Source organism: Aotus nancymaae, unplaced genomic scaffold (genome assembly GCF_030222135.1).
Source record: "Aotus nancymaae isolate 86718 unplaced genomic scaffold, 86718_ANA_hifiasm-v0.15.2.pri h1tg000014l, whole genome shotgun sequence".
Lineage (NCBI taxonomy): Eukaryota > Metazoa > Chordata > Mammalia > Primates > Aotidae > Aotus > Aotus nancymaae.
Window position 1 is genome coordinate 5,023,296 of NW_026988425.1, and position 23,264 is coordinate 5,046,559.

The following is a 23,264-nucleotide window of genomic DNA, read 5'->3' on the forward strand; positions in this document are numbered from 1 at the left end:
AACAGAAGAGTTCCCTTATCCCCCTCTCAGGACATGAGACAGGGGTGTGGCTCGCTCCTTCTGTCACCCATCTGCTCAAACCCTGAGGGGGAGCATGCAGGCAGGCAAGTATAGAGACCGTGGGGAGCACTTTTGGGTTCCGGCCACACCGCAGTGTCTAGGGGTGGGTGTCTGCAACTCCCAAAGCCCAGGTGGGCGTGTGTTCCAGTGCACTCCTTCGGCTTTGCCATCTGCAGGCTGCTTGTGTTGACCAGCTCCGTAGATCCTCTCTGCCTTATTCCAAGGGCAGAGGGCCAGTGTGATAGCATTCTGTATCCCAAGTTCTTTCCCAGTGTACTGGAAAAATTGGGTCACCCTTGTGGGCTCAAAGATGAGTGCAAGGTTTTATTGAGTGGTGGAGGTGGCTCTCAGCAAGATGGATGGGGAATCGGAAGAGGAGGATCGAGTAGGAAGTTGGTCTTCCCCTGGAGTCAGGCTGCCCAGCGGGATGGACTCTTCTCTGACCGCCCCCAGAGGAATTCCTCTTAGCGTCCAGACATCCCTCCTCTCTTCCTCTGCCACGTTCTTCCTCATTCCGCCGTCGCCGGTCTGCCAGTCTGCTGGTGTCTGCCGGTCTGTTCCTCTGCTTCTCTCAATGTCCAGCCACTGTGTGTTTGCCCATTAAGGTCTCGGGTTTATATGGGCACAGAATGGGGGCATGGTAGGCCAGGGTAGTCTTGGAAAATGCAACATTTGGGCACAAAAACAGGAGTGCCTGTTCTTATGTAGGTCTGTGAGCACAGGCCCGGGGGGGAAGCCCTAACCAGGGACCCCTCCCTTCTCTACCCAGCACTATCCTGTCCCCTCCCATGTCAGTACAGTCATACAATGTGTAATGATCAAAGCAGAGAAACTGGGATATCCTCCACCTTCAATGTTCATCATTTCTTTCTGTTAAGAATATCACACTCTTCTAGTTATTTTGAAATATACAGCACGTTGTTAACTACAGTCGCCCTATGGTGCTGCTGAAAGCTGAACATTAGGTGTTGTTCCTTCTGTCTGACTGTGCTGTTGAGCCCATTAACCAGCTCCTCATTATTCCTCCCACCCCTCTTCCCCACACTTCTCAGCCTCTTGTAACCATCATTCCACCACTACCAAATCCATTTTTTCACTGCCACATGTGAGTGAGAATGTGCAATATTTTACTTTTGTCATTGCAACTCTTTAAGACACTACTGTTTTAATTTGTTTGTCTGGAACAGAGTGTCATGTTTATTAAATAGCAGACAAGTACATCTATAGAATAGCAAGGTCCAAAATGATATTTTGTTTTGTTTTATTTATTTTTGTTTGTTTGTTTTGAGACAATGTTTTACTCTGTCTCCCAGGCTGCAGTGCAGTGGTGCAATCTCGGCTCACTGCAACCTCCACCTCCTGGGTTCAAGCAATTCTCCTGCCTCAGCCTCCAGAATAGCTGGGACTACAGGCATGTGCCACCACGCCTGGCTAATTTTTGTATTTTTAGTAGAGATGGGGTTTCACCATATGTTCTCGATCTCCTGACCTTGTGATCCACCTGCCTTGGCCTCCCAAAGTGCTGGGATTACAGGTGTGAGGCACCGCACCTGGCCCTAAATGATGTTTTAAATGTTGAAAGACAGTAACATGGGTTATGATCTTTCAAGTTTCTTCTAACTTTATGATAATTTCCAGCCCTGAGGACTGGAGTTGGGGATCGATCAGGTCCCAAAATGAGGCTGAAAAACACAGATGGCCTGAGCCAAAGCACAGACTGAATTAGAGAGCCACATAATTTGGTGGTAAGCTATCACCAGCAGCCTATATTTGAAGGCTTTTTACTTTAAGAAGTTGAAAGCCCGTACCTTTAACAGTGTCTTCCATCAGTGTTCATTCTGCAAAATGCTCTCCAAAACTGAAACATAGGAATATTCTGAAGTTACTCTGAACGGTAGTCTGAATCATGGCCATCTTAAGTCATCTTTGACTTTTTACGATCATTTACTGATTCTTGTGAATGTTATTGTACCTAAAGCTTTCCTGCTCCTCTGTCACTGGTGTTCATAGGAGCAAATGAAAACACGTTCAATGTGCCCAGGAAGTGTTTATTCAAAGACAAGTAGCAAGCACTGTAACAGGCAATGATAAGGAACATAGTAAAATAATTTAACATTTTAAAACACCATTTACTTTGTATTGTCTTGACTAGTCTTAGAAACAGCTGTGAATTAGGACCCTAGCTCCCTAACATCACAGCAACCACATGGCAGAGCCCCAAACGCAGATGGATACCTGGGCCAGAGTCTCCTTGAGCCCTTGAAGTGAGACAGGAAATGTGCAGTGCCTTAGTGTCCTTAGCTGCCCAGCGCTGAGCTGAGCTCGTTACCTAGAACCACTTCATGTAGCCCCCAGGAAAGTCGATGATTGAACGTTGTTATCCTTGTGCGCACAGTGAGGACTCAGGGGTCCTGCCTGCCCAGATCTGCCTGCACAATCCACTCTGGATCTGCTCATCTACCTGGGGATCCTAAACTCTACTGGACCATCATGGCCATCTCCCAGATCACCCAACCACACGAGCAGCTTCTGCTCTCACATTCGTTCATTCATTCCTTCACTTCGGTATGCACGCTCTGCCTCCTGAAGCAGTAGATCCCTACACCCCATTGGTCGAGGAGGTATCTCTGAGCCACTCAGGGCCTGCCCCACCTCTCTCTCTAGTCTCCATTTCTGACCCATCATATTGCCAGTCAGACATCAAGCCGGGGTGCACAGGCTGTGGTTCTAAGAGAGCTTATTTTTATCCTGGCATTCTATCAAGTTGTCATTCCTGCAAGCAAATAGAGTTGTCCAGTTGTCTGTTTAGAAAGTTACATTCAGGGCTTTTGCATTCATGGATTCCTTGGGTTCTTCATACATTTTTTATCTCTAAACATCGTTCTGGCCAAGAGCAGAGGCCCCTGACACCATATACTAATGGGCATAATTAAAGCCTGTCTGAAGGAGAGCAAACCCTGGTGCTCAGCAGCAGTGTTCACGGGAGCAGCTATGGGAACATCACTGTTCCCTGCTGACAAAGACCTCAGCCAGGCAAAGCCCCGGCCCTCAACACAACACACTTACCACAGTGGCGAGGATCCCGGGGGACTCGAAAGTTCATGACATTTAATTGCACGATGATTGTAACCATATGAGATTTTAAACAATAGCACCACGTGAAAGCAGTTGATATCTGAATTAAAACGCTGAACGTTTACTTGTTAATATTTCAAGCTCCAAAATCTGGTTTATTGCTGAAGGAGATATAGCCAGGGAAAACATGAGGCTGTGTCTTTAATAAATACCTTAACTTCTAAGTATATAATTAAATATCTGCAGGAGATTTAAGAACTAGTGTGAAAACCCTTCATGAGATGACTCACACAGTGCAGAAAACCTTCCTTTAACATCGCTCAAATCCGGAATGAGATCACCGTGCAACAGAACGCCGTCTTCCAAGCCGCACTAGGTTGACGTGCTTCATTGCGCTGCATTTTCTTTATAACAAGAATTACCCAGTAGATGCAGCCATTTAAATTCTTGTAGAATAATGTAACACTTGTTAAAATATTCCAAACAGTTGTGTGGACAATTTAAGAAATGTTTTCATCATGTCCAGTTGAATCTACCACCAGCATTCCAGAAGCTTCCATCATTTCACAAGTCCTACTGTTTGCCCTTCACTAAGACATTCTTTTGGACTCAGTAAAAAACTCCTCCTTGCACTTGGAGTGTCTTTCATAGTTTATAAATCTTAGACTTTGTCCTACTTTGCTGCCAGGTCAGCCCTGTGGGTCTTCCTTCCCTTGCAAACACCTTTCATTCCTGAATCTTTCATTCATACACTCTTATTCCTTAAATGCTGGCCCCTTTCCTCCTGACAGACTCCTCTAGCTCAGGATTTGGCTCAGACATTATGTCTTCTCTGACTTCATATCTGAGTCCTCAGGAACCACCCTTTTTTCTTTCTGAGAAGTTCACCCTGCCTTATGTTCTTCTTTTCATTGGGGCATCTCTTTCTGTATGAGCCAAATGGTGATTTACAGAAAATTCCTTCTTTACCCTATGAAGACCAAGAGGCAAAAAGGGTTATATTCACAATGGAACCTCTTGCCTGGTGATATGCCTAACATATTTTAAGCTTTAATCCCAGATTTGGGGATGGTAGATGCATGGTTAAATGGATGGATGGATGGATGGATGGGCAAGCCAACAAGCATCCTAAAGATCCTTAATTCAAAAACAAGAATTCACACTTGGAGAGATTCTTGGAAGGTGGGGCTGAGAAGGATACTTTATGAAATATTAGTTTTTTAATTTTAATTTTTTATAGTTTTCTACAATGTCTGAATTAAGCATATTTTACTTTTTAATTTAGAAAATATAATTTTGTTAAATAGATAACACATTAAGAGATGGAATTAATTTGAACTAAGTCTAGAACATGAGTCTCCTCACTCCTCACTCTATTGTATTCTATCATATTGCTAAGTAGGCATTTCCTTGTGAATTATATCTGTTGTTTTCACCTTAAATCTTTCAGCAATGTTTTTATCATAGGTGGACAATATGATGTAATCCTAATGAACTTATAAAAAATTTCTTTAGGACATCTGTAAAGCCCTGTGGTGCCATCGTATTGGAAGGAAGTGTGAGACTAAATTTATGCCAGCAGCAGAAGGCACTACGTGTGGGAATGACATGGTAAGAAGCTTTCACGTTCAGTCATTCATTCCTTCACTTAGGTATGCACGCTCCTATAGGTACAGCAACCCATGAATCTTTGCTCCTCTTGCATTGGTATTTTTAAAACCTGTATTTTTCATACACATATAAATACCCATGCTCCTATCAAACACTGTGTTTATTTTATATTGATAATGTGAAGAGGAATCTTTTTCTCACTTTTGTGAAAATAAAACTGATGAGCTACCTGGAATTCATGGACATAGAAGTCAGACAATAGGTGATGACAGAATTGATCTATTGAGGGGAAACATTAAGCCATTGATCACCATTTATCCATGGAAAGGACCAGCATGAAGCAGTGCTGTGAAAGCCACAGAACTTCGGGTTGAAGACCCTGGGGCACGTGATTTTCACCTTTTGTTGCTCCTGTGAGAAGAGAGAGCTATGGTAGAAAAAGAAGTATACAAGATGCTACAGCAATGTGGATGAAGCTGGAGGCCATTGTCCTAAGCAAACCAATACAGGAACAGAAAACCAAATACCACGTGTTGCCTAGTAAGCAGAAGCTAAACACTGAGTACACGTGGGCACAAAGATGGGAACCGCAGACCCCAGGAACTACTCGAAAGGGAATAGTGGGAGGGGGCAAGGGTTGAAAACTTGTCCAGTATTATTCTCGCTGCATGGGTGACGAGGTTATTCAAGTACCAAACTTTAGTGACACGTAATTTACCCATGTAACAAATCTGCACATGTACCTCTGAAGCTAAAATAAAAGTCAGAAAAAAATAAATATACAAGATAACAAGTTTATTACTAAATGGTAAAGACTGACGATTTCATTATTAAACCTTTAAAAAATTATAATACTCCATAATAACATTTTAATTCTTTTGATTTAACTTATGATTGCATTTTTAAATATAAAAGACTATTGATAAAAATAGAAAGATCCAGGATCCAAATTATCAGTATAACTATTTTTGCTTTTTATATATCTGAGCTTTTTAGCAATACTAGTGAATATGAAATGATATTTAGGCATTGATCTAGTATGGTATTTGAACATGCCTAATTATCATTGATCTATTATATTTAAATACCAAAGAAAACATATCAGAGTTTATATATATTCAAAGTGACTACAGACAGAAAGGTTTTAAAATGTTAACAAACAATGCTAACATGTGTTTTCAGGTTAAATTATTGCATTGCCAACTGAAGAAATGAACAGAAATAAGATAAATTTATTTGAGACTAGCCCCCAGCAACCATTCATTCTGGGCACGTTGCTAATATGCTTTTTTATTCAGTCCCTCAAAGGGCATGAGATTGATCATCGAATTCTTCTAATTCATTGAATTCTTATGCTAGTGATACAGATAACAATAGTTGAATTAATCCATAATAAATAACAATGCTTTCAGTTTCTTGAAAGAAAATGGGTATAATGAGATGTGGCGTGGAAATTCCAATTGTCAAAGGACATCAGGCAATTTACCTGAGTGTTAAGCTGAGGATAATCATGACTTTTCTGCTGTCATTGATCAAAATGTATTCTTCAGGTGATCATTTGCAAAATTATGCCTATTTCTTAAAAGATCAACAGCCTTTCTGATGTGGCCCTTGAATTATTGCCTGCATGAAACATGAGGTGGTTCCCAGGCATCCTGCTTTCTTTGTGATCGGAGGCTACTTTTTCCCGAATAATGTAGTTGTGATGCTCTTTCAAAATAACCCATATGTTCTAGTTACATTTTATTTATCTCAAAAGCACCATTAAATTAATTTCCATTGATATTTGACATTATTTTCCCTTGTATTTCAACAATAGCTTTTTCCTTTGTACCAAATTAAAAAAAAAAAAAAGAACCTATGTCGAGATAGAGTAGGTTTCTACAAATTACACAGCTGAACCCTGGGCCAAAGCTATAAAGTATTCTGTCCAGGGTCGTCTGGCTGTTCAGTGGCCAAGATGGGACTCTAAACCAAAGCAGATAACTGAGGCAAATCTCAATGAATGTAGAGGTTTCCTTTTCCAAGGTTGAGGACATGCTCTGGGAGGGGGCAGGACACAAATCACAGAAGTATCTGTGACCCCTGCTCTTTGCAGAGAGGATTTGATGACTTCAATATTTAAAGAGGAAAGAGCAGCAAGGGAAGCAGGAAAGAAGAAAAGAGGGGAGGGCAGAGAAACGAGGCAAGCGTTCTTTTGACGCTTCAGTGGACACTTACTGAATCCACATTTTACATGTGAAGTGGAGGAAGCAGGCAAATATGCATTTGTCCGGGGTGGGTGGAAGGATGAGTTTTAGTCTTGTCTTTGTCCTGTACCTGTGAAGACAAGCTGTTAATTCACATGGTCATGATGAAATTCAACTGAGCTCTGTTTTAGGGTAAAGATTTGGGGGCCCACAAAGAATTTCCTTGTGAGCAATTTGTGAGGGGGGCCACCTGTGGAGACCGCCACGCCTTCCATCTTCACAGCTCTCTGTTTAGAAACAAAATGCCAGGTGATTTTTGCACAACTCCGTCCTCAAGCTCAATTTTTCCTTTTGGTATAGTGAATGTGAAGTTCCAAGATTTTATTTTCCTTTCTCACATTGTATTAGTCTTTTCTCAGGCTGCTAACAAAGACATACCTGAGGGTGAATAATTTATAAAGGAAAGAGGTTTAATGGACTCACAGTTCTACATGACTGGGGAGGTCTCACAATCATGGTGGAAGGCAAAGGAGAAGCAAAGTCATGTATTACATGGTGCAGGCAAGATAGAGCTTGTGAAGGGGGACTCCCATGTATAAAACCACCAGATCTATTGAGACTTATTCACTATCATGAGAAAAGCATGGCGAAAAACTGCTCCATGATTCAATTACCTCCCACCAGGTCCCTTTCACCACACGTGGGAATTGTGGGAGCTACGATTCAAGACGAGATTTGGGTGGGGACACAGTCAAACCATATAAGACATCCAAGTCTCATATAAACAGTCCCTTTTGATATTAGTCATGTGTCTGGGTGTCATTAGTTTGCATGTGCACCTGAAGTGTATCAGTTTAGACGTCTGTGTGGCCAGTGGGCAGTATCCCAGTGCTGTTCCTCTTGATGGGAACCTGTCTCCTCCCTCCGTTACTGAGGATGCTGCTGAGGCTCCACAGTAGTTGCATAAGGTCATAAAATGGACTGAGATTTATTTCAGTTTTAATGCCAAATTCTAAACTTAGTACACTGTGTACATTTCATCCTCAAAACAACCCTACAGGTGAGCCTAGTGCAGTCCCCATTGGACATACCAGAGCTCTTCTGGGAAAGGGATCCTAGGTTCATCTGCTCAGCCCAGGAGAAATCTAGGGCAAGGGGTGGGGACCACAGCTGAGATGCTTGCCTGACGGAGTCTAGCTCTTCAGTCACCGGGGACCCCTCCTGTGAAATCAAACCAGCTGTCACTGTGTGATTACATCAGGTCCAGTGCTAGGCACTTGGCCCAGTCCTCACATTGAAACCTCCTTCTGAACTTATTCTGGTAGTTTCTATCACCCGTAATTTCAGAGGAGGACATGGGGCTCAGAGCACATGGGTGCCTTCCCCAGGTCACACAGCTCGCAGAGTGGATCTGTGATGCCCATTTGATGACTCTGTGCTGCTTTTTCTGCTTTACTACACTGCTCCCCTGCATCTGCTGCATTTAGTGTGACGTGCTTATTTTGTGAACATAATCGCCACAGGCATAGGCACTTGGTTGTGTCATCTTACTCTCTAAGACAAAGGCTTTTTCATAAGCCACAGTATCTGCCAATAAAATACAAAACTGCCATAAAGCCAGTCCTAAGAAACCTAGTTAGTATTTCAGTGGACATCTGTATGTATATTTAACACAGCATTCTTAATCCTGACCCGATGGCTCCACAGGTCTGTGATCTGCCCAAAATTATATCTAATATCGTGTGTGTGTGTGTGTATTTCCCCCAACCCCTTAGGAGAAGTTATAGTGCTTTCTCATCAGATTCTCAAGAAGTTTTTTTTGTTTTAATACTTTTTAAAAGTAGGAAAATCTTTTAAGGATACTCTAGCAGAAATAGCAAAAGATGTATGAACCACAGTTACTTTTGCATCAATTTAATAAACGCATCTTTTGCTATTTCTTTTGCCATTACTTTTATTTGCAAAAACTGCAATTACTTTTGCATCAGCCTGATACAAGGAAATTAACTGCAACAGCCATTATCACAGCAAAAAACTGGAAATTATGCAAATGTCCATTGACAGAGGACTGGTTGGATAAACACCCCATGAAATATTATGCATCTGTAAAAACGGTATGAGGGATGTGTCTATATGCTTCTGTGGAACGATGTACAGAACATATCGTTAAGTGAAAAGAAGGATGGAAAAAATTCTGTGTAATATGCTATGATTTATCAAAGAAAAGGAAATACTGATTAATACAGTTATTTGATTATATTAAAAAAGGATAAACCCTAAATGCTGAAAAATCTTGTAAATATTTTAGGTAACTTAAAATGCTATTAAATAATCCCTAAATATCAAAGGCGGAATGGAACATTTTGACCTAATGTATCAAGTTGTTGGCTTAACGAGAATCCTAACAGAGGAATTATTTCAAGCAACTTTAAAACCCAGTAATTATATTGTATATTTCAACTGGGATAGATTCAGTGGAGAAAAAGGTATTATAAATAACAAACTATTCACAGTAATTATGTTATTACTGATGGATTTACTTTGCTAGGATAAAGGCAGTACTAAATGTGCTTATATTGTTAAGAACCAAGATTTTTAATATGTAAGAGAAAAGAGATGCATATACAAAATTAAAGAAACTAATTAACATTTATAGTCCTAAATTTAAAATTAATACATTTCTAAGGACGAATGAAGTATTTTTTCTTTAAAATTAAAATTTTTAGAGACACACACACAGAAAAGCGCTGTTTACCAACTCAGTAACAATGACCCCCTTTCGTACAGATTAACAGGCTGCAGCCTCTTAATCTAGTTTTCCCAGTAAAAGGAGCCAGATCTTCTTGTGTAAATGGGTGATTCCAGGCCTGTAACAAGGAATGTACAGAATGAGCCTGGGATACCTTGCTGAGTCAGAAAGCTAGAAGCCTGCCAAAGATTCCTGGCTCCTGTCAAGAGGAAACTCAAGTAACGTTTCCAAAAGAAACATATGACATTAGCATATTTTTCTTTATCATTTAGAGAAAGCATCATGGTTTTCCTGTACGAACTCAAACTCAGGGTACAGAGACATTTGATGAAGGTTGTTTTTTCTGAAAAGAAGTAATCCAGGCCAGGCGTGGTGGCTCACGCCTATAATCCCAACACTTTGGGAGGCCGAGGCAGGTGGATCCTGAGGTCAAGAGATCGAGACCCTTCTGGCCAACATGGTGAAACCCTGTCTTTACTAAAAAATACAAAAATTAGCTGGGTGTGGTGGCGTGCACCTGTAGTCCCAGCTACTCAGGAGGCTGAGGCAGGAGAATTGCTTGAATCCGGGAGGTGGAGATTGCAGTGAGTCGAGATCACACCACTGCACCACTGCCTGGTGCCTGGCAACAGAGTCAGACTCTGTCTCAAAAAAAAAAAAAAAAAAAAAAAGAAGTAAGCCAGCCATCATGAAAAAGAAAAAAAGACAGAATTAGAATATCATTATTCTTGCAACACTCAAAGACGTAAGGGATCTAGGAAATAATTGTTAATGCCTGCTGAAAGCATTATCTGGGAAGCTGGTGGGGACCTTTGCAAAGATCAGCCTACATTCCCTGAACACTGAAGCATCCTAACACCAATGTTCCAAGCCTTACCAGGCATTCTATGTGCATCTTCATAAAGCCATCCATGGCACACTCTCCCCAAAATCCAATTCTAAACCTAACCAACACCTTACATCCAACTGCCTGATTGCAGCAGATCTAGGGAGCCCAGGGACATGTCCAATGGCACCAGAGAGGCAGCCGGTAAGATTAGAACAGGAAAAATGTGGCACATATACACCATGGAATATTATGCAGCCATTAAAAATGAGGAGTTCGCGTCCTTTGTAGGGACATGGATGAACCTGGAAACCATCATTCTCAGCAAACTGACACAAGAACACAAAACCAAACACCACATGTTCTCACTCATAGGAGGGTGTTGAACAAGGAGAACACATGGACACAGGGAGGGGAGCACTATACACGGGAGTCTGTTGTGGGGGAGTGGGGGGGACAGCGGACTGGGGAGGTGGGGAGGGATAGCATGGGGAGAAATGCCAGATATGGGTGAGGGGGAGGGAGGCAGCAAATCACACTGCCATGAATGCACCTATGCAACAACTTTGCATGTTTTTCACATGTACCCCAAAACCTAAAATGCAATTAAAAAAAAAAAAAAAGAATATAGAAACTCCCAACAAAGAGATCCCTCCCTTTATCACGTGAATTCAGGTAAAAGAGAATGTCAAGGGAGAGTTTGAAAGTGGAGAGAGACGTGAGAAGCATGTCAGCCAAATGCAGTAAATGGACCATGTTTTGATTGTGATTCTATGTTAACTAATAGAAAAAAGGCACCACATTGGAATTTTGAACACTCACTAGACATTTGGTGATATTAAGGAATGACTGTAAGTTTCTAGGTATGATAATGGTGTTGTGGTTAAGTTTTCTAAAGTCCTTAATTTGGGGAACCCTTCGTGCAAGAGCTTTGAAGAATGATTTCAAGTCTGGGAGTCAGTGTTGGGAGAGAGAAAGTGGACGGGCATTTAGGTGAAGTGAGGCTGAGTGTGAGTTGATAAATGCTGAGGCAGCACTGCTGGTTTCAAGGGGTCCTCTACTATTTACTTGTGTATATCTTTAAATCTTTCATTAAAAAATAAGCTTTTTAGAAAAACAGAAGAGTGAAAGCTATTCTCATGTCAGTTTCCCCTTCTGAGTCTGGGAACTTCGCCAAGTAATAACAGCAAGTCAACAACCGTGTCATGATGCACGCTGAATTTGCTCACAGCTTCTCCGTAAAAACGGTGGTTCTTTGATAAGTTCAACATCCTTGCTTTCAAGACAGCGCTCCTGTCTTCCACTAGCCTGACTTCATTCTGGGGCTTCAAATCCTGTTCTTCTTCTTCAAAACAAGACATGTTTTTCCAGAAATATTTTCAGAGTTCTTCAACCTGTTGAAATTTTGTTTTCATGTTTCCTGTCTCCTGCATTAGAAAGCTATGACCAGATGGTTTTTAAAAACAGAAAAAAATAAACAACAATGACAACTAGCACACACCCGGCGTCTCCCTCCTCTCTGCACAACCAGCGCAACCTACTCCTGCCCCCACACCTGCGGGAGGCTGTCCAGGAGCAGGGGCCTATTCCAGGCAGCGGCTTCTCCTTGAGCCTAGGACCGTGGACTCTGTTCTACACCTGGGGGCAGGGCAGGTAGGGACGGAAGAGATGATGCTTTGCTTAAAGAAAAGGATTGAAGAATTGAGTGGATGAGGGTTACTCCTCAGAATGTCTTGTTTTTAAATTGAATGGTTCTTATTTCAGTAGCATTAAATGGAGCCATTTGAACTGCCATTGTATGTGCCGGCACTGGTCAAATCTCAGTGGTCTCATATGTGTTACCCTAATACATCAATTAATAATAGAAGTATCACTTTCCTCCTATGAAGGTAGCCTTTTTTTTTCTCTCCATACAAATCTAGTGGCTCTAATCTTGGAGATAAAAGAGGACTCAGCTTCAGGTCTCTGCAGCCCACAGCTCTTCTCACTCCAATGGGGCCAGGACAAGAGACAAACATCTTCCTTCTTCCTCCCAACAGACAGTCTAGACCTTTAAGATGTTTGAAGTCCACACCACACCACGCCGGGGACCACGGCTGCTGGACACGGCGTTAAGTAGTGCATAGCACTGATGTGTGGTGCAGTGAATTTGCCACGTGGAATTTAGCATGAATTAAAGTGGATGAGCACTCCTCTGGAGAAAGGGAAACAGAGAGCATCTCCAGCCTTCGTGGGGACAGACGAAATTCCACATGGATTGCTTCATTGCCTTGGAAGCTGCGTGACCTCAACAAGCCATCAGTTAATCCTCCAAGGCTCGGAGCCCAGGTGCTTTGGGGAGAAAGCACAGGGCACCGGCCCGAAATGACAAGGTGTTGAGCCACACGGAGCCTCCAGCTGCACTTTCCTACCTGGGACTCTCTCTGTTCTGAACACGAGATGTGAAAAGCACCTTGTTTTCAGGACACGTCAGAGTTCACCGACTTGGGAGTTGAACAGCCAGACTGAGTATTCAGATAACACTCCTTCATTGAATGTGTTAAGTTTCCAGGAGCTCAGACATTTGAAAGTTATTTTTCTATTCATCTTCCCTGTATATGGATTTACAGGAGGATGCTAGGTTTGGAAAAAAAAAAAAAGCAACATTGGATTTACTGTATTTGTATTAGGTGCTACTTGAGGGTAGGGAAGCTAATGTCTGCAGTTAACAAAATTCCCCACTACTCAGCCTTACAGTAGTAATGAGATGAACCCATCTACCTATCTGTCTGAGTCAAGTAAACTTATTTATGTCGAAAATTTTAGTGGTGTCGTGGAGGGCAGTGTGTGAAATACGGTGATGAAGGCCCCAAGCCCATTCATGGCCACTGGTCAGACTGGTCTCCTTGGTCCCCATGCTCCAGGACCTGCGGAGGGGGAGTGTCTCACAGGAGTCGCCTCTGCACCAACCCCAAGTAAGTATACCTTGACCTCCTTCCTCACAAACGAGTGACTTCCATGCCCTGAACCCTGCAGGCAGCACACCTGTGTCTCAGGTCTTTAGCTCTATTTTTTTTTTTTTTGAGACAGAGTCTTGCTCTGTCACCCTGGTTGGAGTGCAGTGATATTGTCTTGGCTCACTGAAACCTCCGTCTCCCGGATTCAAGCTATTCTCCTGCCTCAGTCTCCTATGTAGCTGGGACTACAGGTGCCACCACCATGCCTGCTAGCTTTTGTATTTTTCACCATGGTTTTCAACACAGTTTCACCATGTTGGTCAGGCTGGTCTCGAACTCCTGACCTCAGGCAATCTGCCTGCCTCAGCCTCCCAAAGAGCTGGGATTATAGACATAAGCCATCACTCCCAGCCTCAGCTCTTAATAGCAAGTCTGTGCTGTGCATATGATTGTAAGGAGCACTGAGTAGGAAATGTATTTCACTCCAGTGTTTCTTAATTACCTCTCTGTGCTGTAACTTAAGAGGCTTATAACTACCTGAACACAGCAAAAAATAACCACCAATAGTGATACTCAGGGATTCTATTTTAACCACATTTACTTGACATACCAAGGATCTGCTTAAAACAAATAAAGAAACCATAAGAAAAGTATATAGAATGCAAAAAAATAAGAGCAACTGTTTTGTGCAGAAAAAGAAATTTTGGTTTTCCATCAAATATATTTACCCTCACAACAGGTGGTTTAATTGCCAGCTTCTGTAAGAAGTAAGAATGAATCTGAGAAGCATCACCAATTTGGGGAGGTGAACAGACTTTGATTTTTAGTTTTTTTAGTATAACTTTATTTTAAGTTCAGGGGTACAGGTTTGTTACATAGGTCAGCTTGTGTCACGGGTGTGTGTTATGCAGATTATTTCATCACCCTGGTATTAAGCCTGGTATTCGTTAGTTATTTTTTATAGTCCTCTCCTTCCTCCCACCCTCCACCCTTCAACAGGCCCAGTGTGTGTAGTTCCCCTTTATGTGTCCCTGTGTGCTCATCATTCGGCTCTCACTTACAAGTGAGAACATGCAGATTTGGTTTTCTGTCCCTGTGTTAGTTTATTAAGGATAATGGCTGCTACACTCCATCCACGTTCCTGCAAAACAACATGATCTCCTTCATTTTTACAGCTGCGTAGTATTCCATGGTGTATATGTCCCACATTTTTATTATCTGGTCTGCCATTGTTGGGCATTTAGGTTGATTCCATGTCTTTGCTGTTGTGAGTGGTGCTGCAGTGAACATTCAGGTGCACGTGTCTTTATGGTAAAATGATTTGTATTCCTTCGGATGTATACTCAGTAATGGGATTGCTAGGTCAAAGGGTATTTCTGTCTGTAGGTCTTTGAGGAACTGCCACACTGTCTTCCACAATGGTTGAACTAACTTACACTCCTACCAGAGCGTATAAGTGTCCGTTCTCTCCACAACCTCGCCAGCAGTTATCTTTTAACCTCTTAATAGTGGCCATTCTGACTGGTGTTTTTTATATCTCCCTTTGCCCCTAAGCTTGTTTAAGATGTGTCACTTGGCTTCTTGTTTCAGTCCTATCTTTAAAGCACGAGCTCCCATAAACTCCCCCACCCCCACTGTACCCCTTGGGCTGCCTGCACCTTACAAGTGTGTACATGCAAATTCTCTGGGGCAAGCAGGGGTGAGCTGTCAGTGCCAACCAGCAGAGGTGACTGGGTCTTTAGTCCTGGCCTTCACCAGAACACTGGCAATGGAAAGTAATTTTGATCTGGAAAGCAAAGTCATTGAACTTCACTCTGGGTTCCACGTTCTCTCAAATGTGCCATCCTGGGAAAGTGTGGTCCTCCTGAGTCAGCCCCTCCCTGTGCAAGGTGAGGACAGCCCTGCTCACCGTGCCCACGCTGCTCACTCCTGCAGAGGCGCTGGGCCCAGAGAGGAGCAAGCACAGGCCGGCCTGCCCTGCCACTCTTGTAAAGGATTCACTCAACAGAAAAGGGAGCATGACCTTACCATTCATGTGCAAGAATGCGTTCTTGACCACTTAGAAATCCACTTTTCCTGATTACCCATTCTGACACTCTTAGCTTCATCTCTTCCATCAGCCTAATTTCAAAGAAGGTCTGAGTAGCTACTAAAATATGAAAATTCTAACTTCAAAATACACATTCCAGGCCATCGCATGGAGGGAAGTTTTGCGAGGGCTCCACTCGCACTCTGAAGCTCTGCAACAGTCAGAAATGTCCCCGGGACAGTGTTGACTTCCGCTCCGCGCAGTGCGCTGAGCACAACAGCAGACGGTTCCGAGGGCGGCAGTACAAGTGGAAGCCTTACACTCAAGTAGAAGGTAAATCGCAAACTGCTTGTGTGTGGTAGCCTCATGCTTTGCTACCTTTACTCTTTAAAGAAGGACGGGATTGAGAGTGTGGTGCACAAGTAAACCAGATGCCGCTCTGTGGTTTGGTTTTATTTTGCCAGCCCCACTGTCACGACTTCTTATCTAAACTTGACCAGCCGTGAGGTCAGAACTCAACACACCAGATAGAAGTCGTGTGCGTAATACAATGAAACTCGTCAAAGAAGGGATAAAAATACAAAGTAGATGCTGTATGGAAACTGAGTCAGTATTTTTTGGATTAAGAATGACAGTAGTTGATGGTGATGCTGCCATAAGCAAGTTAGCCATTGAATACTTATAATTGTCAAAGAATGAAAGAGAAATCTCAGTATATTTTGGAAAATTTAATAATTTTGAAGCACACTATGTTGAGAAAGTCTTGATCTATAACTATTAACCAAGAAGTTTATTGGTGGCATGTATAAGATTTTACTCCCCTGTGGGAAAGAAATAAGTGTTGTTTTCATGATTAAAATAACTTAAGGTCAGTAGCTTAAGTGACGTAATTAAGGAGAAATTCAAAGAAAACCTAATCATCTCATTGCTTGAAACTGGGAATATTGCCCAAGAAAATGGCAGAAGCCCTTTGGACATACTTAAGTGGGATGCCCCCTGTGACATCCTATTCGCTTTCATCATCTCAATGTATACTGTGTTTTCACAGTGTCAGGTTCATAAAGGTAGAAAATCCTGAAAGAAAATTACCGTGTTTGGTTGTCCCTTTACTCCTAAACCTGTACAAATGAAGCCAGGGTGCTACAGGCTGCCAGGAAGGAGAGAAAGGGAGAATGAACTTTGAAATTGCGCTCCAAAAATGTGTGTGTATTACTCCTGGCTGCCAATCTTCAGCGAATAAACTCATTAATCATGGAAACACACACTAAATTTTATTCATAGAATTAGTCAGTTGGGCCTCTTATCTTGAATGATAAGGAAATATCTGTAGATGAGTGTTAGGCCTATAGAAATTTCTAAGACAGACAACGTTTTCATCATTAATTGTCCCAGTTTTAGCCAGAAGAGAACAAAAGGGGGAAAATGCCTTCAATAAAAGTTCATATTAAATATAAACCAAAAAAATCTTGAAATGGATTATCTAGGAAGGAAGTAAACTTCTTGTTTCTCTGGGTACCAATATTTTAAAACAAAACAATTTAAAACAATTTGTTATATTTGTAGAAAACATTGTTTTCAAGAGATTTCATCTAAGTTATTCCATTTATTAGTTTAATTTTTAATTTTTTTTACCAAATGCATTAAGAAATTCAGTGATTTGTTATTCTTTCATTACATTTTATCTGTAAGAATTTTGTGTATTACTACAAAATGGTAGTGACCTTTTTTGCATTTCTACAAGATGGTAGCTAATTCTGCTAGTGAACTAGTAAAGCGTTAATGTTGTAGTCAACCAATATTTATTGAATGCCTACTATGTGCCAAACACTGTATAAAAATCAAAGAACTTAAAGGACACTGTACAGTAAAATTTAATAGTGAAGCGATAAAAAAAATTAAAGAAACAAAACATAACGAGGCAACCGTTAAAAGTGCCATTGCAATGTGTTATTGTGTGGGAGTTATTTTATGGGGGAAGAAAGAAAGTCTATCTAAAATTCAGAGCAAAAATGATCAGAGCTTAAGTATCTTTCTTATTTGTGTTTGTGTGTGTATTTCTTTTTAAGATCAGGACTTATGCAAACTCTACTGTATCGCAGAAGGATTTGATTTCTTCTTTTCTTTGTCAAATAAAGTCAAAGATGGGACTCCATGCTCGGAGGATAGCCGTAATGTTTGTATAGATGGGATATGTGAGGTAATCATGATCCTTCATTCATTCAACAAATGATTCCAGACAGTCTGCTTTGTGTCAGGCATCCCATAGAGGCTAGAAAGACCAGACATATAAGACAAGCCTTTCCCTCTGAGTCATATCCCCGTGAGGAGAAAGCCAGAACACATTGATGACACGCTGCTTTGCTGCAGTGGAAGTGTGTGCAGAGCATGAGGAGAGGGAGGGGCCCATTCTGTCTTAGATGTGGGTCTGGGACATGTGGGTCTGGGGCTTCTAGGAGAAGGGAACATCCACATCCAAGCTAGAGCTGAAAGGATGAGTTGGAAGAGGGATGTCAGGGACGTGGCGGTGCCAGATGCATGGGCTGCTGGCAGCCGATTCAGTCATCAGAATGCCAGAGGGAAGGTGGGGTCTGGGGGGATGCTGTGGGAAGGGATGAGGCGAGAAGAAGGTTTCCAAGGCCTCTCCAAGGCTGTCTGAATGGTTGGGACTTTTATTCTGTGTCCAAATAGATAGAGCAGGCATTGAGTCCGGGAACAGTGGAGTCACAGGATTCGGTTGCAGTTTGTAGGCAGTAGTGTGGCGAGTCAGTGAAGCAGGGACGGGTAAGAGAGCCTGGGTCACTTTGCAGCTCCAGGAGGGGCCTCAGCAACATACAGCAGGTACACTTTCACTGAGGAGGGTGGGTGGACAGGGATGCAGGAGCCAAGCTGGGGAAGTGTCAGCGGCTAAATGAACGTAAGTGACTGATGGTAGCCTTACCCTGATTGGCAGAGGGAAGAGGTGGAAAAATGTTATTATAAACCAAGCAAAGGTGTTAGCAGATCAAACACATTGCATGTAGACAGTGGGGTTTCAGATGAAGAAGGTGTTCAACCTGCATATCCTGTGGAGTCCAAAATCATCTTTTCTAGTTCTCACTTCCCCTGTATTGTTGACCGTGTTAAAGTCAAATCACCCACTGAGATCGTTAGTGTGATCAGTTTTAATACATGAGGGTTAGGCTAGATGCTTCCATTAAGATCTCTTTCAGCTGTACAGTCCTCAATTTTGTCTAACTGTTAATTGATGTGTTCACTATTTCATTGTATTTAGGTATTCTTAATGATATAGTGTCATAATCCCTTATTTGTAACTCTGAAATCCAAAAAGCTGTGAAAATCTGGAGGGACCTGAATTTGGTGGCAAAGCCTGCCCTGAACTGATGTGAGACTACTGATTGGTTTTATTTATCTCACTTCCTGTAAATAACACATTTACAGGTTTTACTATAGAAACATTAATATGCTAATTATGGGCTGACATCCTAGGCCCTTATGGGATTCTCATATGCATTACATACATAATATCTATTACCTTTCTAAAATTTAAAAACACTCTAAGTTCTGAAATACATCTAGCCCTATGGATTTCAAGCCAAGAATTGTAGTTATTTTGCTTCCAAATGGATGTTTTTTGACATATAGAGCCTATTCTCTTTGTTAGAAAGTGCAGAAATTTTACAGAGCTCCTAAAATTCTAAGCAAGTGAATTAACATGCCCTTTAAATAATTACTACTGAGGAGAATTTCTGTGTGTCATCTGCTCCTTCTCTGTCATTGCGTAGGACAATGAAAGCCCACAATGGCGTATTTTGATAGAAGCTTGCCTAGACACATTGGTTGTCATTGTACTAAACCCTTTAGGGCAGTCTGAAATTCACCCATGGCTCCAATGTGACAACCTACAGGTTTAATTTAGGTCCACTTGTGTGACAGTACTAAAGGGGACAGGTTACGTTTCACATTTTAAAAGCTTCCTACATTTTTGAAGGGTAACACTGTAGTCCCACTGTGCACATATTGGGTATCCAATAAATATTTGTTAACTACCCTATGTTGGTGAAATTTTAACTCTAGTGGGGAGGAGGTTTCTTGCATGAGATTGGTGACATTATTGCTGTGTTGTCCTTTCTTCCATGAATGACATGTGACCTTGTGGGCCCTCCAGAGAGTTGGATGTGACAATGTCCTTGGATCTGATGCTGTTGAAGACACCTGTGGGGTGTGTAAGGGGAATAACTCAGCCTGCACGATTCACAGGGGTCTCTACACCAAGCACCACCACACCAACCGTGAGTAGAGCTGTCTACAAGCCTTGGGCAAAGAAGATTGTAACTGGGGCTTCTTAGCGGAGGAGCTTGAGGCGACAGTGCAAACAGCAGGCCCTCCTTCCATGCCTCACTTCCTGCCTCAGCTAGCTCTTTGCTTCTCGAGCCTCTCGCTTTGACCGGATGTGGTAGCTAGGTTATTTGAATTAAAATTGTTCTTAGGAAGAGTGCACGTCACAGGAGCTCTGCTCCAATTAATAAAAAGCAGTCGGGTATAGTTCTAAGGTAACTGATCACCAGAACACATCTTCCCCCAGTTCCAAATGTGGATACTCAGGTTTTATTTTCTCAGGAGTGGGGTTGCTTAGAGAGTTTGCCTCAGCTTTACGGAATGAAAAGCTGTATCTTCCCCATTTCCTTTATCCAGAGTATTACCATATGGTCACCATTCCTTCTGGAGCCCGGAGTATTCGCATCTATGAAATGAACGTGTCTACCTCCTACATTTCTGTGTGCAATGCTCTCAGAAGGTACTACCTGAATGGACACTGGACTGTGGACTGGCCAGGCCGGTACAAGTTTTCAGGCACTACTTTCGACTATAGACGGTCCTACAACGAGCCTGAGAACTTAATCGCTGCTGGACCAACCAACGAAACACTGATTGTGGAGGTAAAGTCCAGCCTCTTGGTTTTGGGGCTTGGATTTCGGGGGTGTTCTGGTGTTTGTGTAAATTCATGGCTGTTGGCATAATTTTAAGAATACAGAAGAATGTAAACAGTTATTAAAAAAAAACAATTATAGAAAAGAGTGATCCATCCATAGGCTGAATGGGGCAGCAGGCTTGTTTTTATCGTCATTCACTTTTTGGCATATGATTATGTTTGTATTTAAGTGCTCACCTGCGTTCCCATTTGGGGGTTTTAGCATGAGATGTTTGCAGAAGTCTTCTGTTCTGTAAGCTCAACGGCTGTGAGAAGTGCCCACTCTTAGGGGAGGGAGGTGGATTATGACTTCACCTGTGTCTAGGGTGGGATCCGCATTTCTGCTGTGTCCTGTGGCAATAGGAGAAGAGAACTGAGAGGCAAAGCCCCTGGCTGTGTGACGACCTGCTTGTGTCACAGCACTGATCTTGGCTGGCCACAGCTCTACAGTCACATCGATCCAGTGTCCAGTGAGTGGGTCACCTCCCAAACCGAGCCGTTCTGTTTACTCCTGAATGCAGAGGTTCACAAAATATAGTCGGATTCTGACACCACCACCTATCCCATGCGACTGTGCAGATGGCAGTGTTGGGTAGTGGGTGCTCTAACTCCCCACCATGTTATGTTTCTATGAACAGTTGAAAAAAAGTGCTTGATTCAAAAGTTGCCCCATCAATCTACACCTTGCTATGGAGGTACAGCCACCTGGATGCCCCGACCTGTTCCCTGGGACTGGCCGCCCTATCCCATCCTCTTGTGTCTTCCTGGGACATGCTTCCCCAGGCAGTCGGGTGTGGTGGAGGTGGAGCAGCTGCTGCATCTCCACAGGTTCTACGTCCATCTCCTGTCCTGCCTCTCAACGCTTTCATTCCACCCCTTCCTAAACGTATTTATTTTGAATTCTTTTCTTGATCGTGTCTCCCACCATCTGAGGCTTTTAGCTTTAATAATCAGAGAGAAAGAGAGATGCCTCTGGGTTGAAAATAAGTGAGGCTTGTCAGGAAACTATTCTCGATGGAAGAAGAGTTGCAAAGGCTCAGAATGTCAGGGCTGGAGATCATCTCAATGGCCTTGCAGAGCAACCCCCTGTCCTGGGCTTGTACCTGTCCCACAACGTTGGCACCACTGAGACTGGAGCTGTGTCATTAGGCAGAGTGTGGACCATGGGGCCAGGGTGCTTAGGGGAGGGTGAGTCTGTTTGTCTACATGGGCATCATATCAGGATGCAAAGACTCTCAGGTGCTGGTATGGGATTTATATCAACAGGCTATGGTGAGTTTTCCAGAAAAATCTTCTAACCAGAATTCAAGGATCTAATACATTTATGAGAGAAATGGTGGCTGGTCCACATGATTGGGTTTCAAGCTAGGAAATGCAGAGTCTAAACCTGATTCCATGCCCTGAACTATGACTGAGTGATCTTTTTTACTAATAAAATACATTTTCCCCTGGACTTGATGAGTATCTGCCAGTAGGCAAAAGTCCCCTTCATCTCTCCCAGTAAAAAGTACTCTAACTTAGCTTTGGTCATTCGTGAATCCTATCTATTGCTGTTGAAGGGTCCTGGGTTATTAGAACTCACCAGGAAGCATAACAGTGTTTGTAGGTATCTCTTTCTGATTTGCTCAGATGCAGGGAATTTGTAGGGGATCCCAAAGAAACACCAAGGGAGATAACCAAATGCTTTTTTAGGATATATCAAATTATTACATGTACCCCCCAAATACGTGTCTCTATTACGTATCAATAAAAATGGTAATTTGAAACTGCTTTTTCTAAGTCGCAAAGGTGTTTGAAGTTTTGCATGCAGGCATACACTAACTGTAAGGCGAAGGGCGGAAAGTCTAGACGTTTTTTTAGATGAGCTTGAGTCTAGATGGGAGGGTTATTCCTGTTTACAAATTTTATGTAAATTTGGATGATAGTCCGAATTTAGTTTCTCATTATGACAAACTTTTTGTTGATTGATGTTGTTTTAAGTAGTCTAAGCCACATTAGCATGTATTGGCTGGTTTTGCATTAATTTGTCTTCTTTTTCCCCTTTCTTATTTTGTAGCTCCTGTTTCAGGGAAGGAACCCAGGCATTGCCTGGGAATACTCCATGCCTCACTTGGGGGCCGAGAAGCAGCCCCCTGCCCAGCCCAGCTACACCTGGGCCATCGTGCGCTCTGAGTGCTCCGTGTCCTGCGGAGGGGGTAGGTACCTTCCAGTGCTGTTCTCGGAGATTCCTCCCATGCTGCTCCTGGAGGCAGCATGTGAGCCTTCGGCCATGGGGTGCACTGCACCTGCCCTTCTTGAGTCCTAATGAGTAGCCCAGGGCTTCTCCCAGCCAGTAGCAGTGACATTCCCAAGGTGGGGAGTGGTGACATTCCCAAGGTGGGAGTGTCACTTGTAAGCTTGAGCTGCCTTCTCCAGTTTATCTACTTCAGTGTGTGACTCTGAAGAAGTCAGTGGGTGCTTTGGTTCCGCTTTTCCTCTAATTTAAGATATTTTAAAAGATAATTTTGTTAATTGAGATTAGTCAAGTGAAAGTCACTGTAATTATGAAATGCATCATGTTGATACTGAGAAACAGAAACTCATGGAAAAGGCACTGACTAGAGTGGGTTTTTTAATCCAACTAATCTCGTTCAAAACATTTCCTGGAAAGAGCTTTGCCTTCCAGTTGTATAGTCGGATTTGCCCAGAAAATAAAAGAATATTTTGAAAGTTGCAAAGAAAACATCAAGAAAAAACATGTCAGAAAGAATTGCACATGTACTGACTGTCTGATATAAACAGTGGTGAGCAAATATTTGCAAGTTTAAAACAACATAATAA

The 23,264-nt window shown here is 42.5% G+C and overlaps 1 protein-coding gene across 1 annotated transcript in view; it reads left to right on the forward strand.

Annotated features, from left to right (window-relative positions):
- The window catches only part of ADAMTS16 (ADAM metallopeptidase with thrombospondin type 1 motif 16), a 184,532-nt gene that overhangs the window by 85,489 nt on the left and 75,779 nt on the right, over positions 1–23,264 (forward strand). Inside the window, exons 11-17 of the mRNA XM_064375850.1 lie at positions 4,651–4,746; positions 13,316–13,464; positions 15,636–15,808; positions 17,542–17,672; positions 19,641–19,764; positions 20,168–20,412; positions 22,501–22,639. Coding sequence (XP_064231920.1) covers positions 4,651–4,746; positions 13,316–13,464; positions 15,636–15,808; positions 17,542–17,672; positions 19,641–19,764; positions 20,168–20,412; positions 22,501–22,639 — 1,057 coding nt within the window. The remainder of the gene's footprint in view (positions 1–4,650; positions 4,747–13,315; positions 13,465–15,635; positions 15,809–17,541; positions 17,673–19,640; positions 19,765–20,167; positions 20,413–22,500; positions 22,640–23,264) is intronic.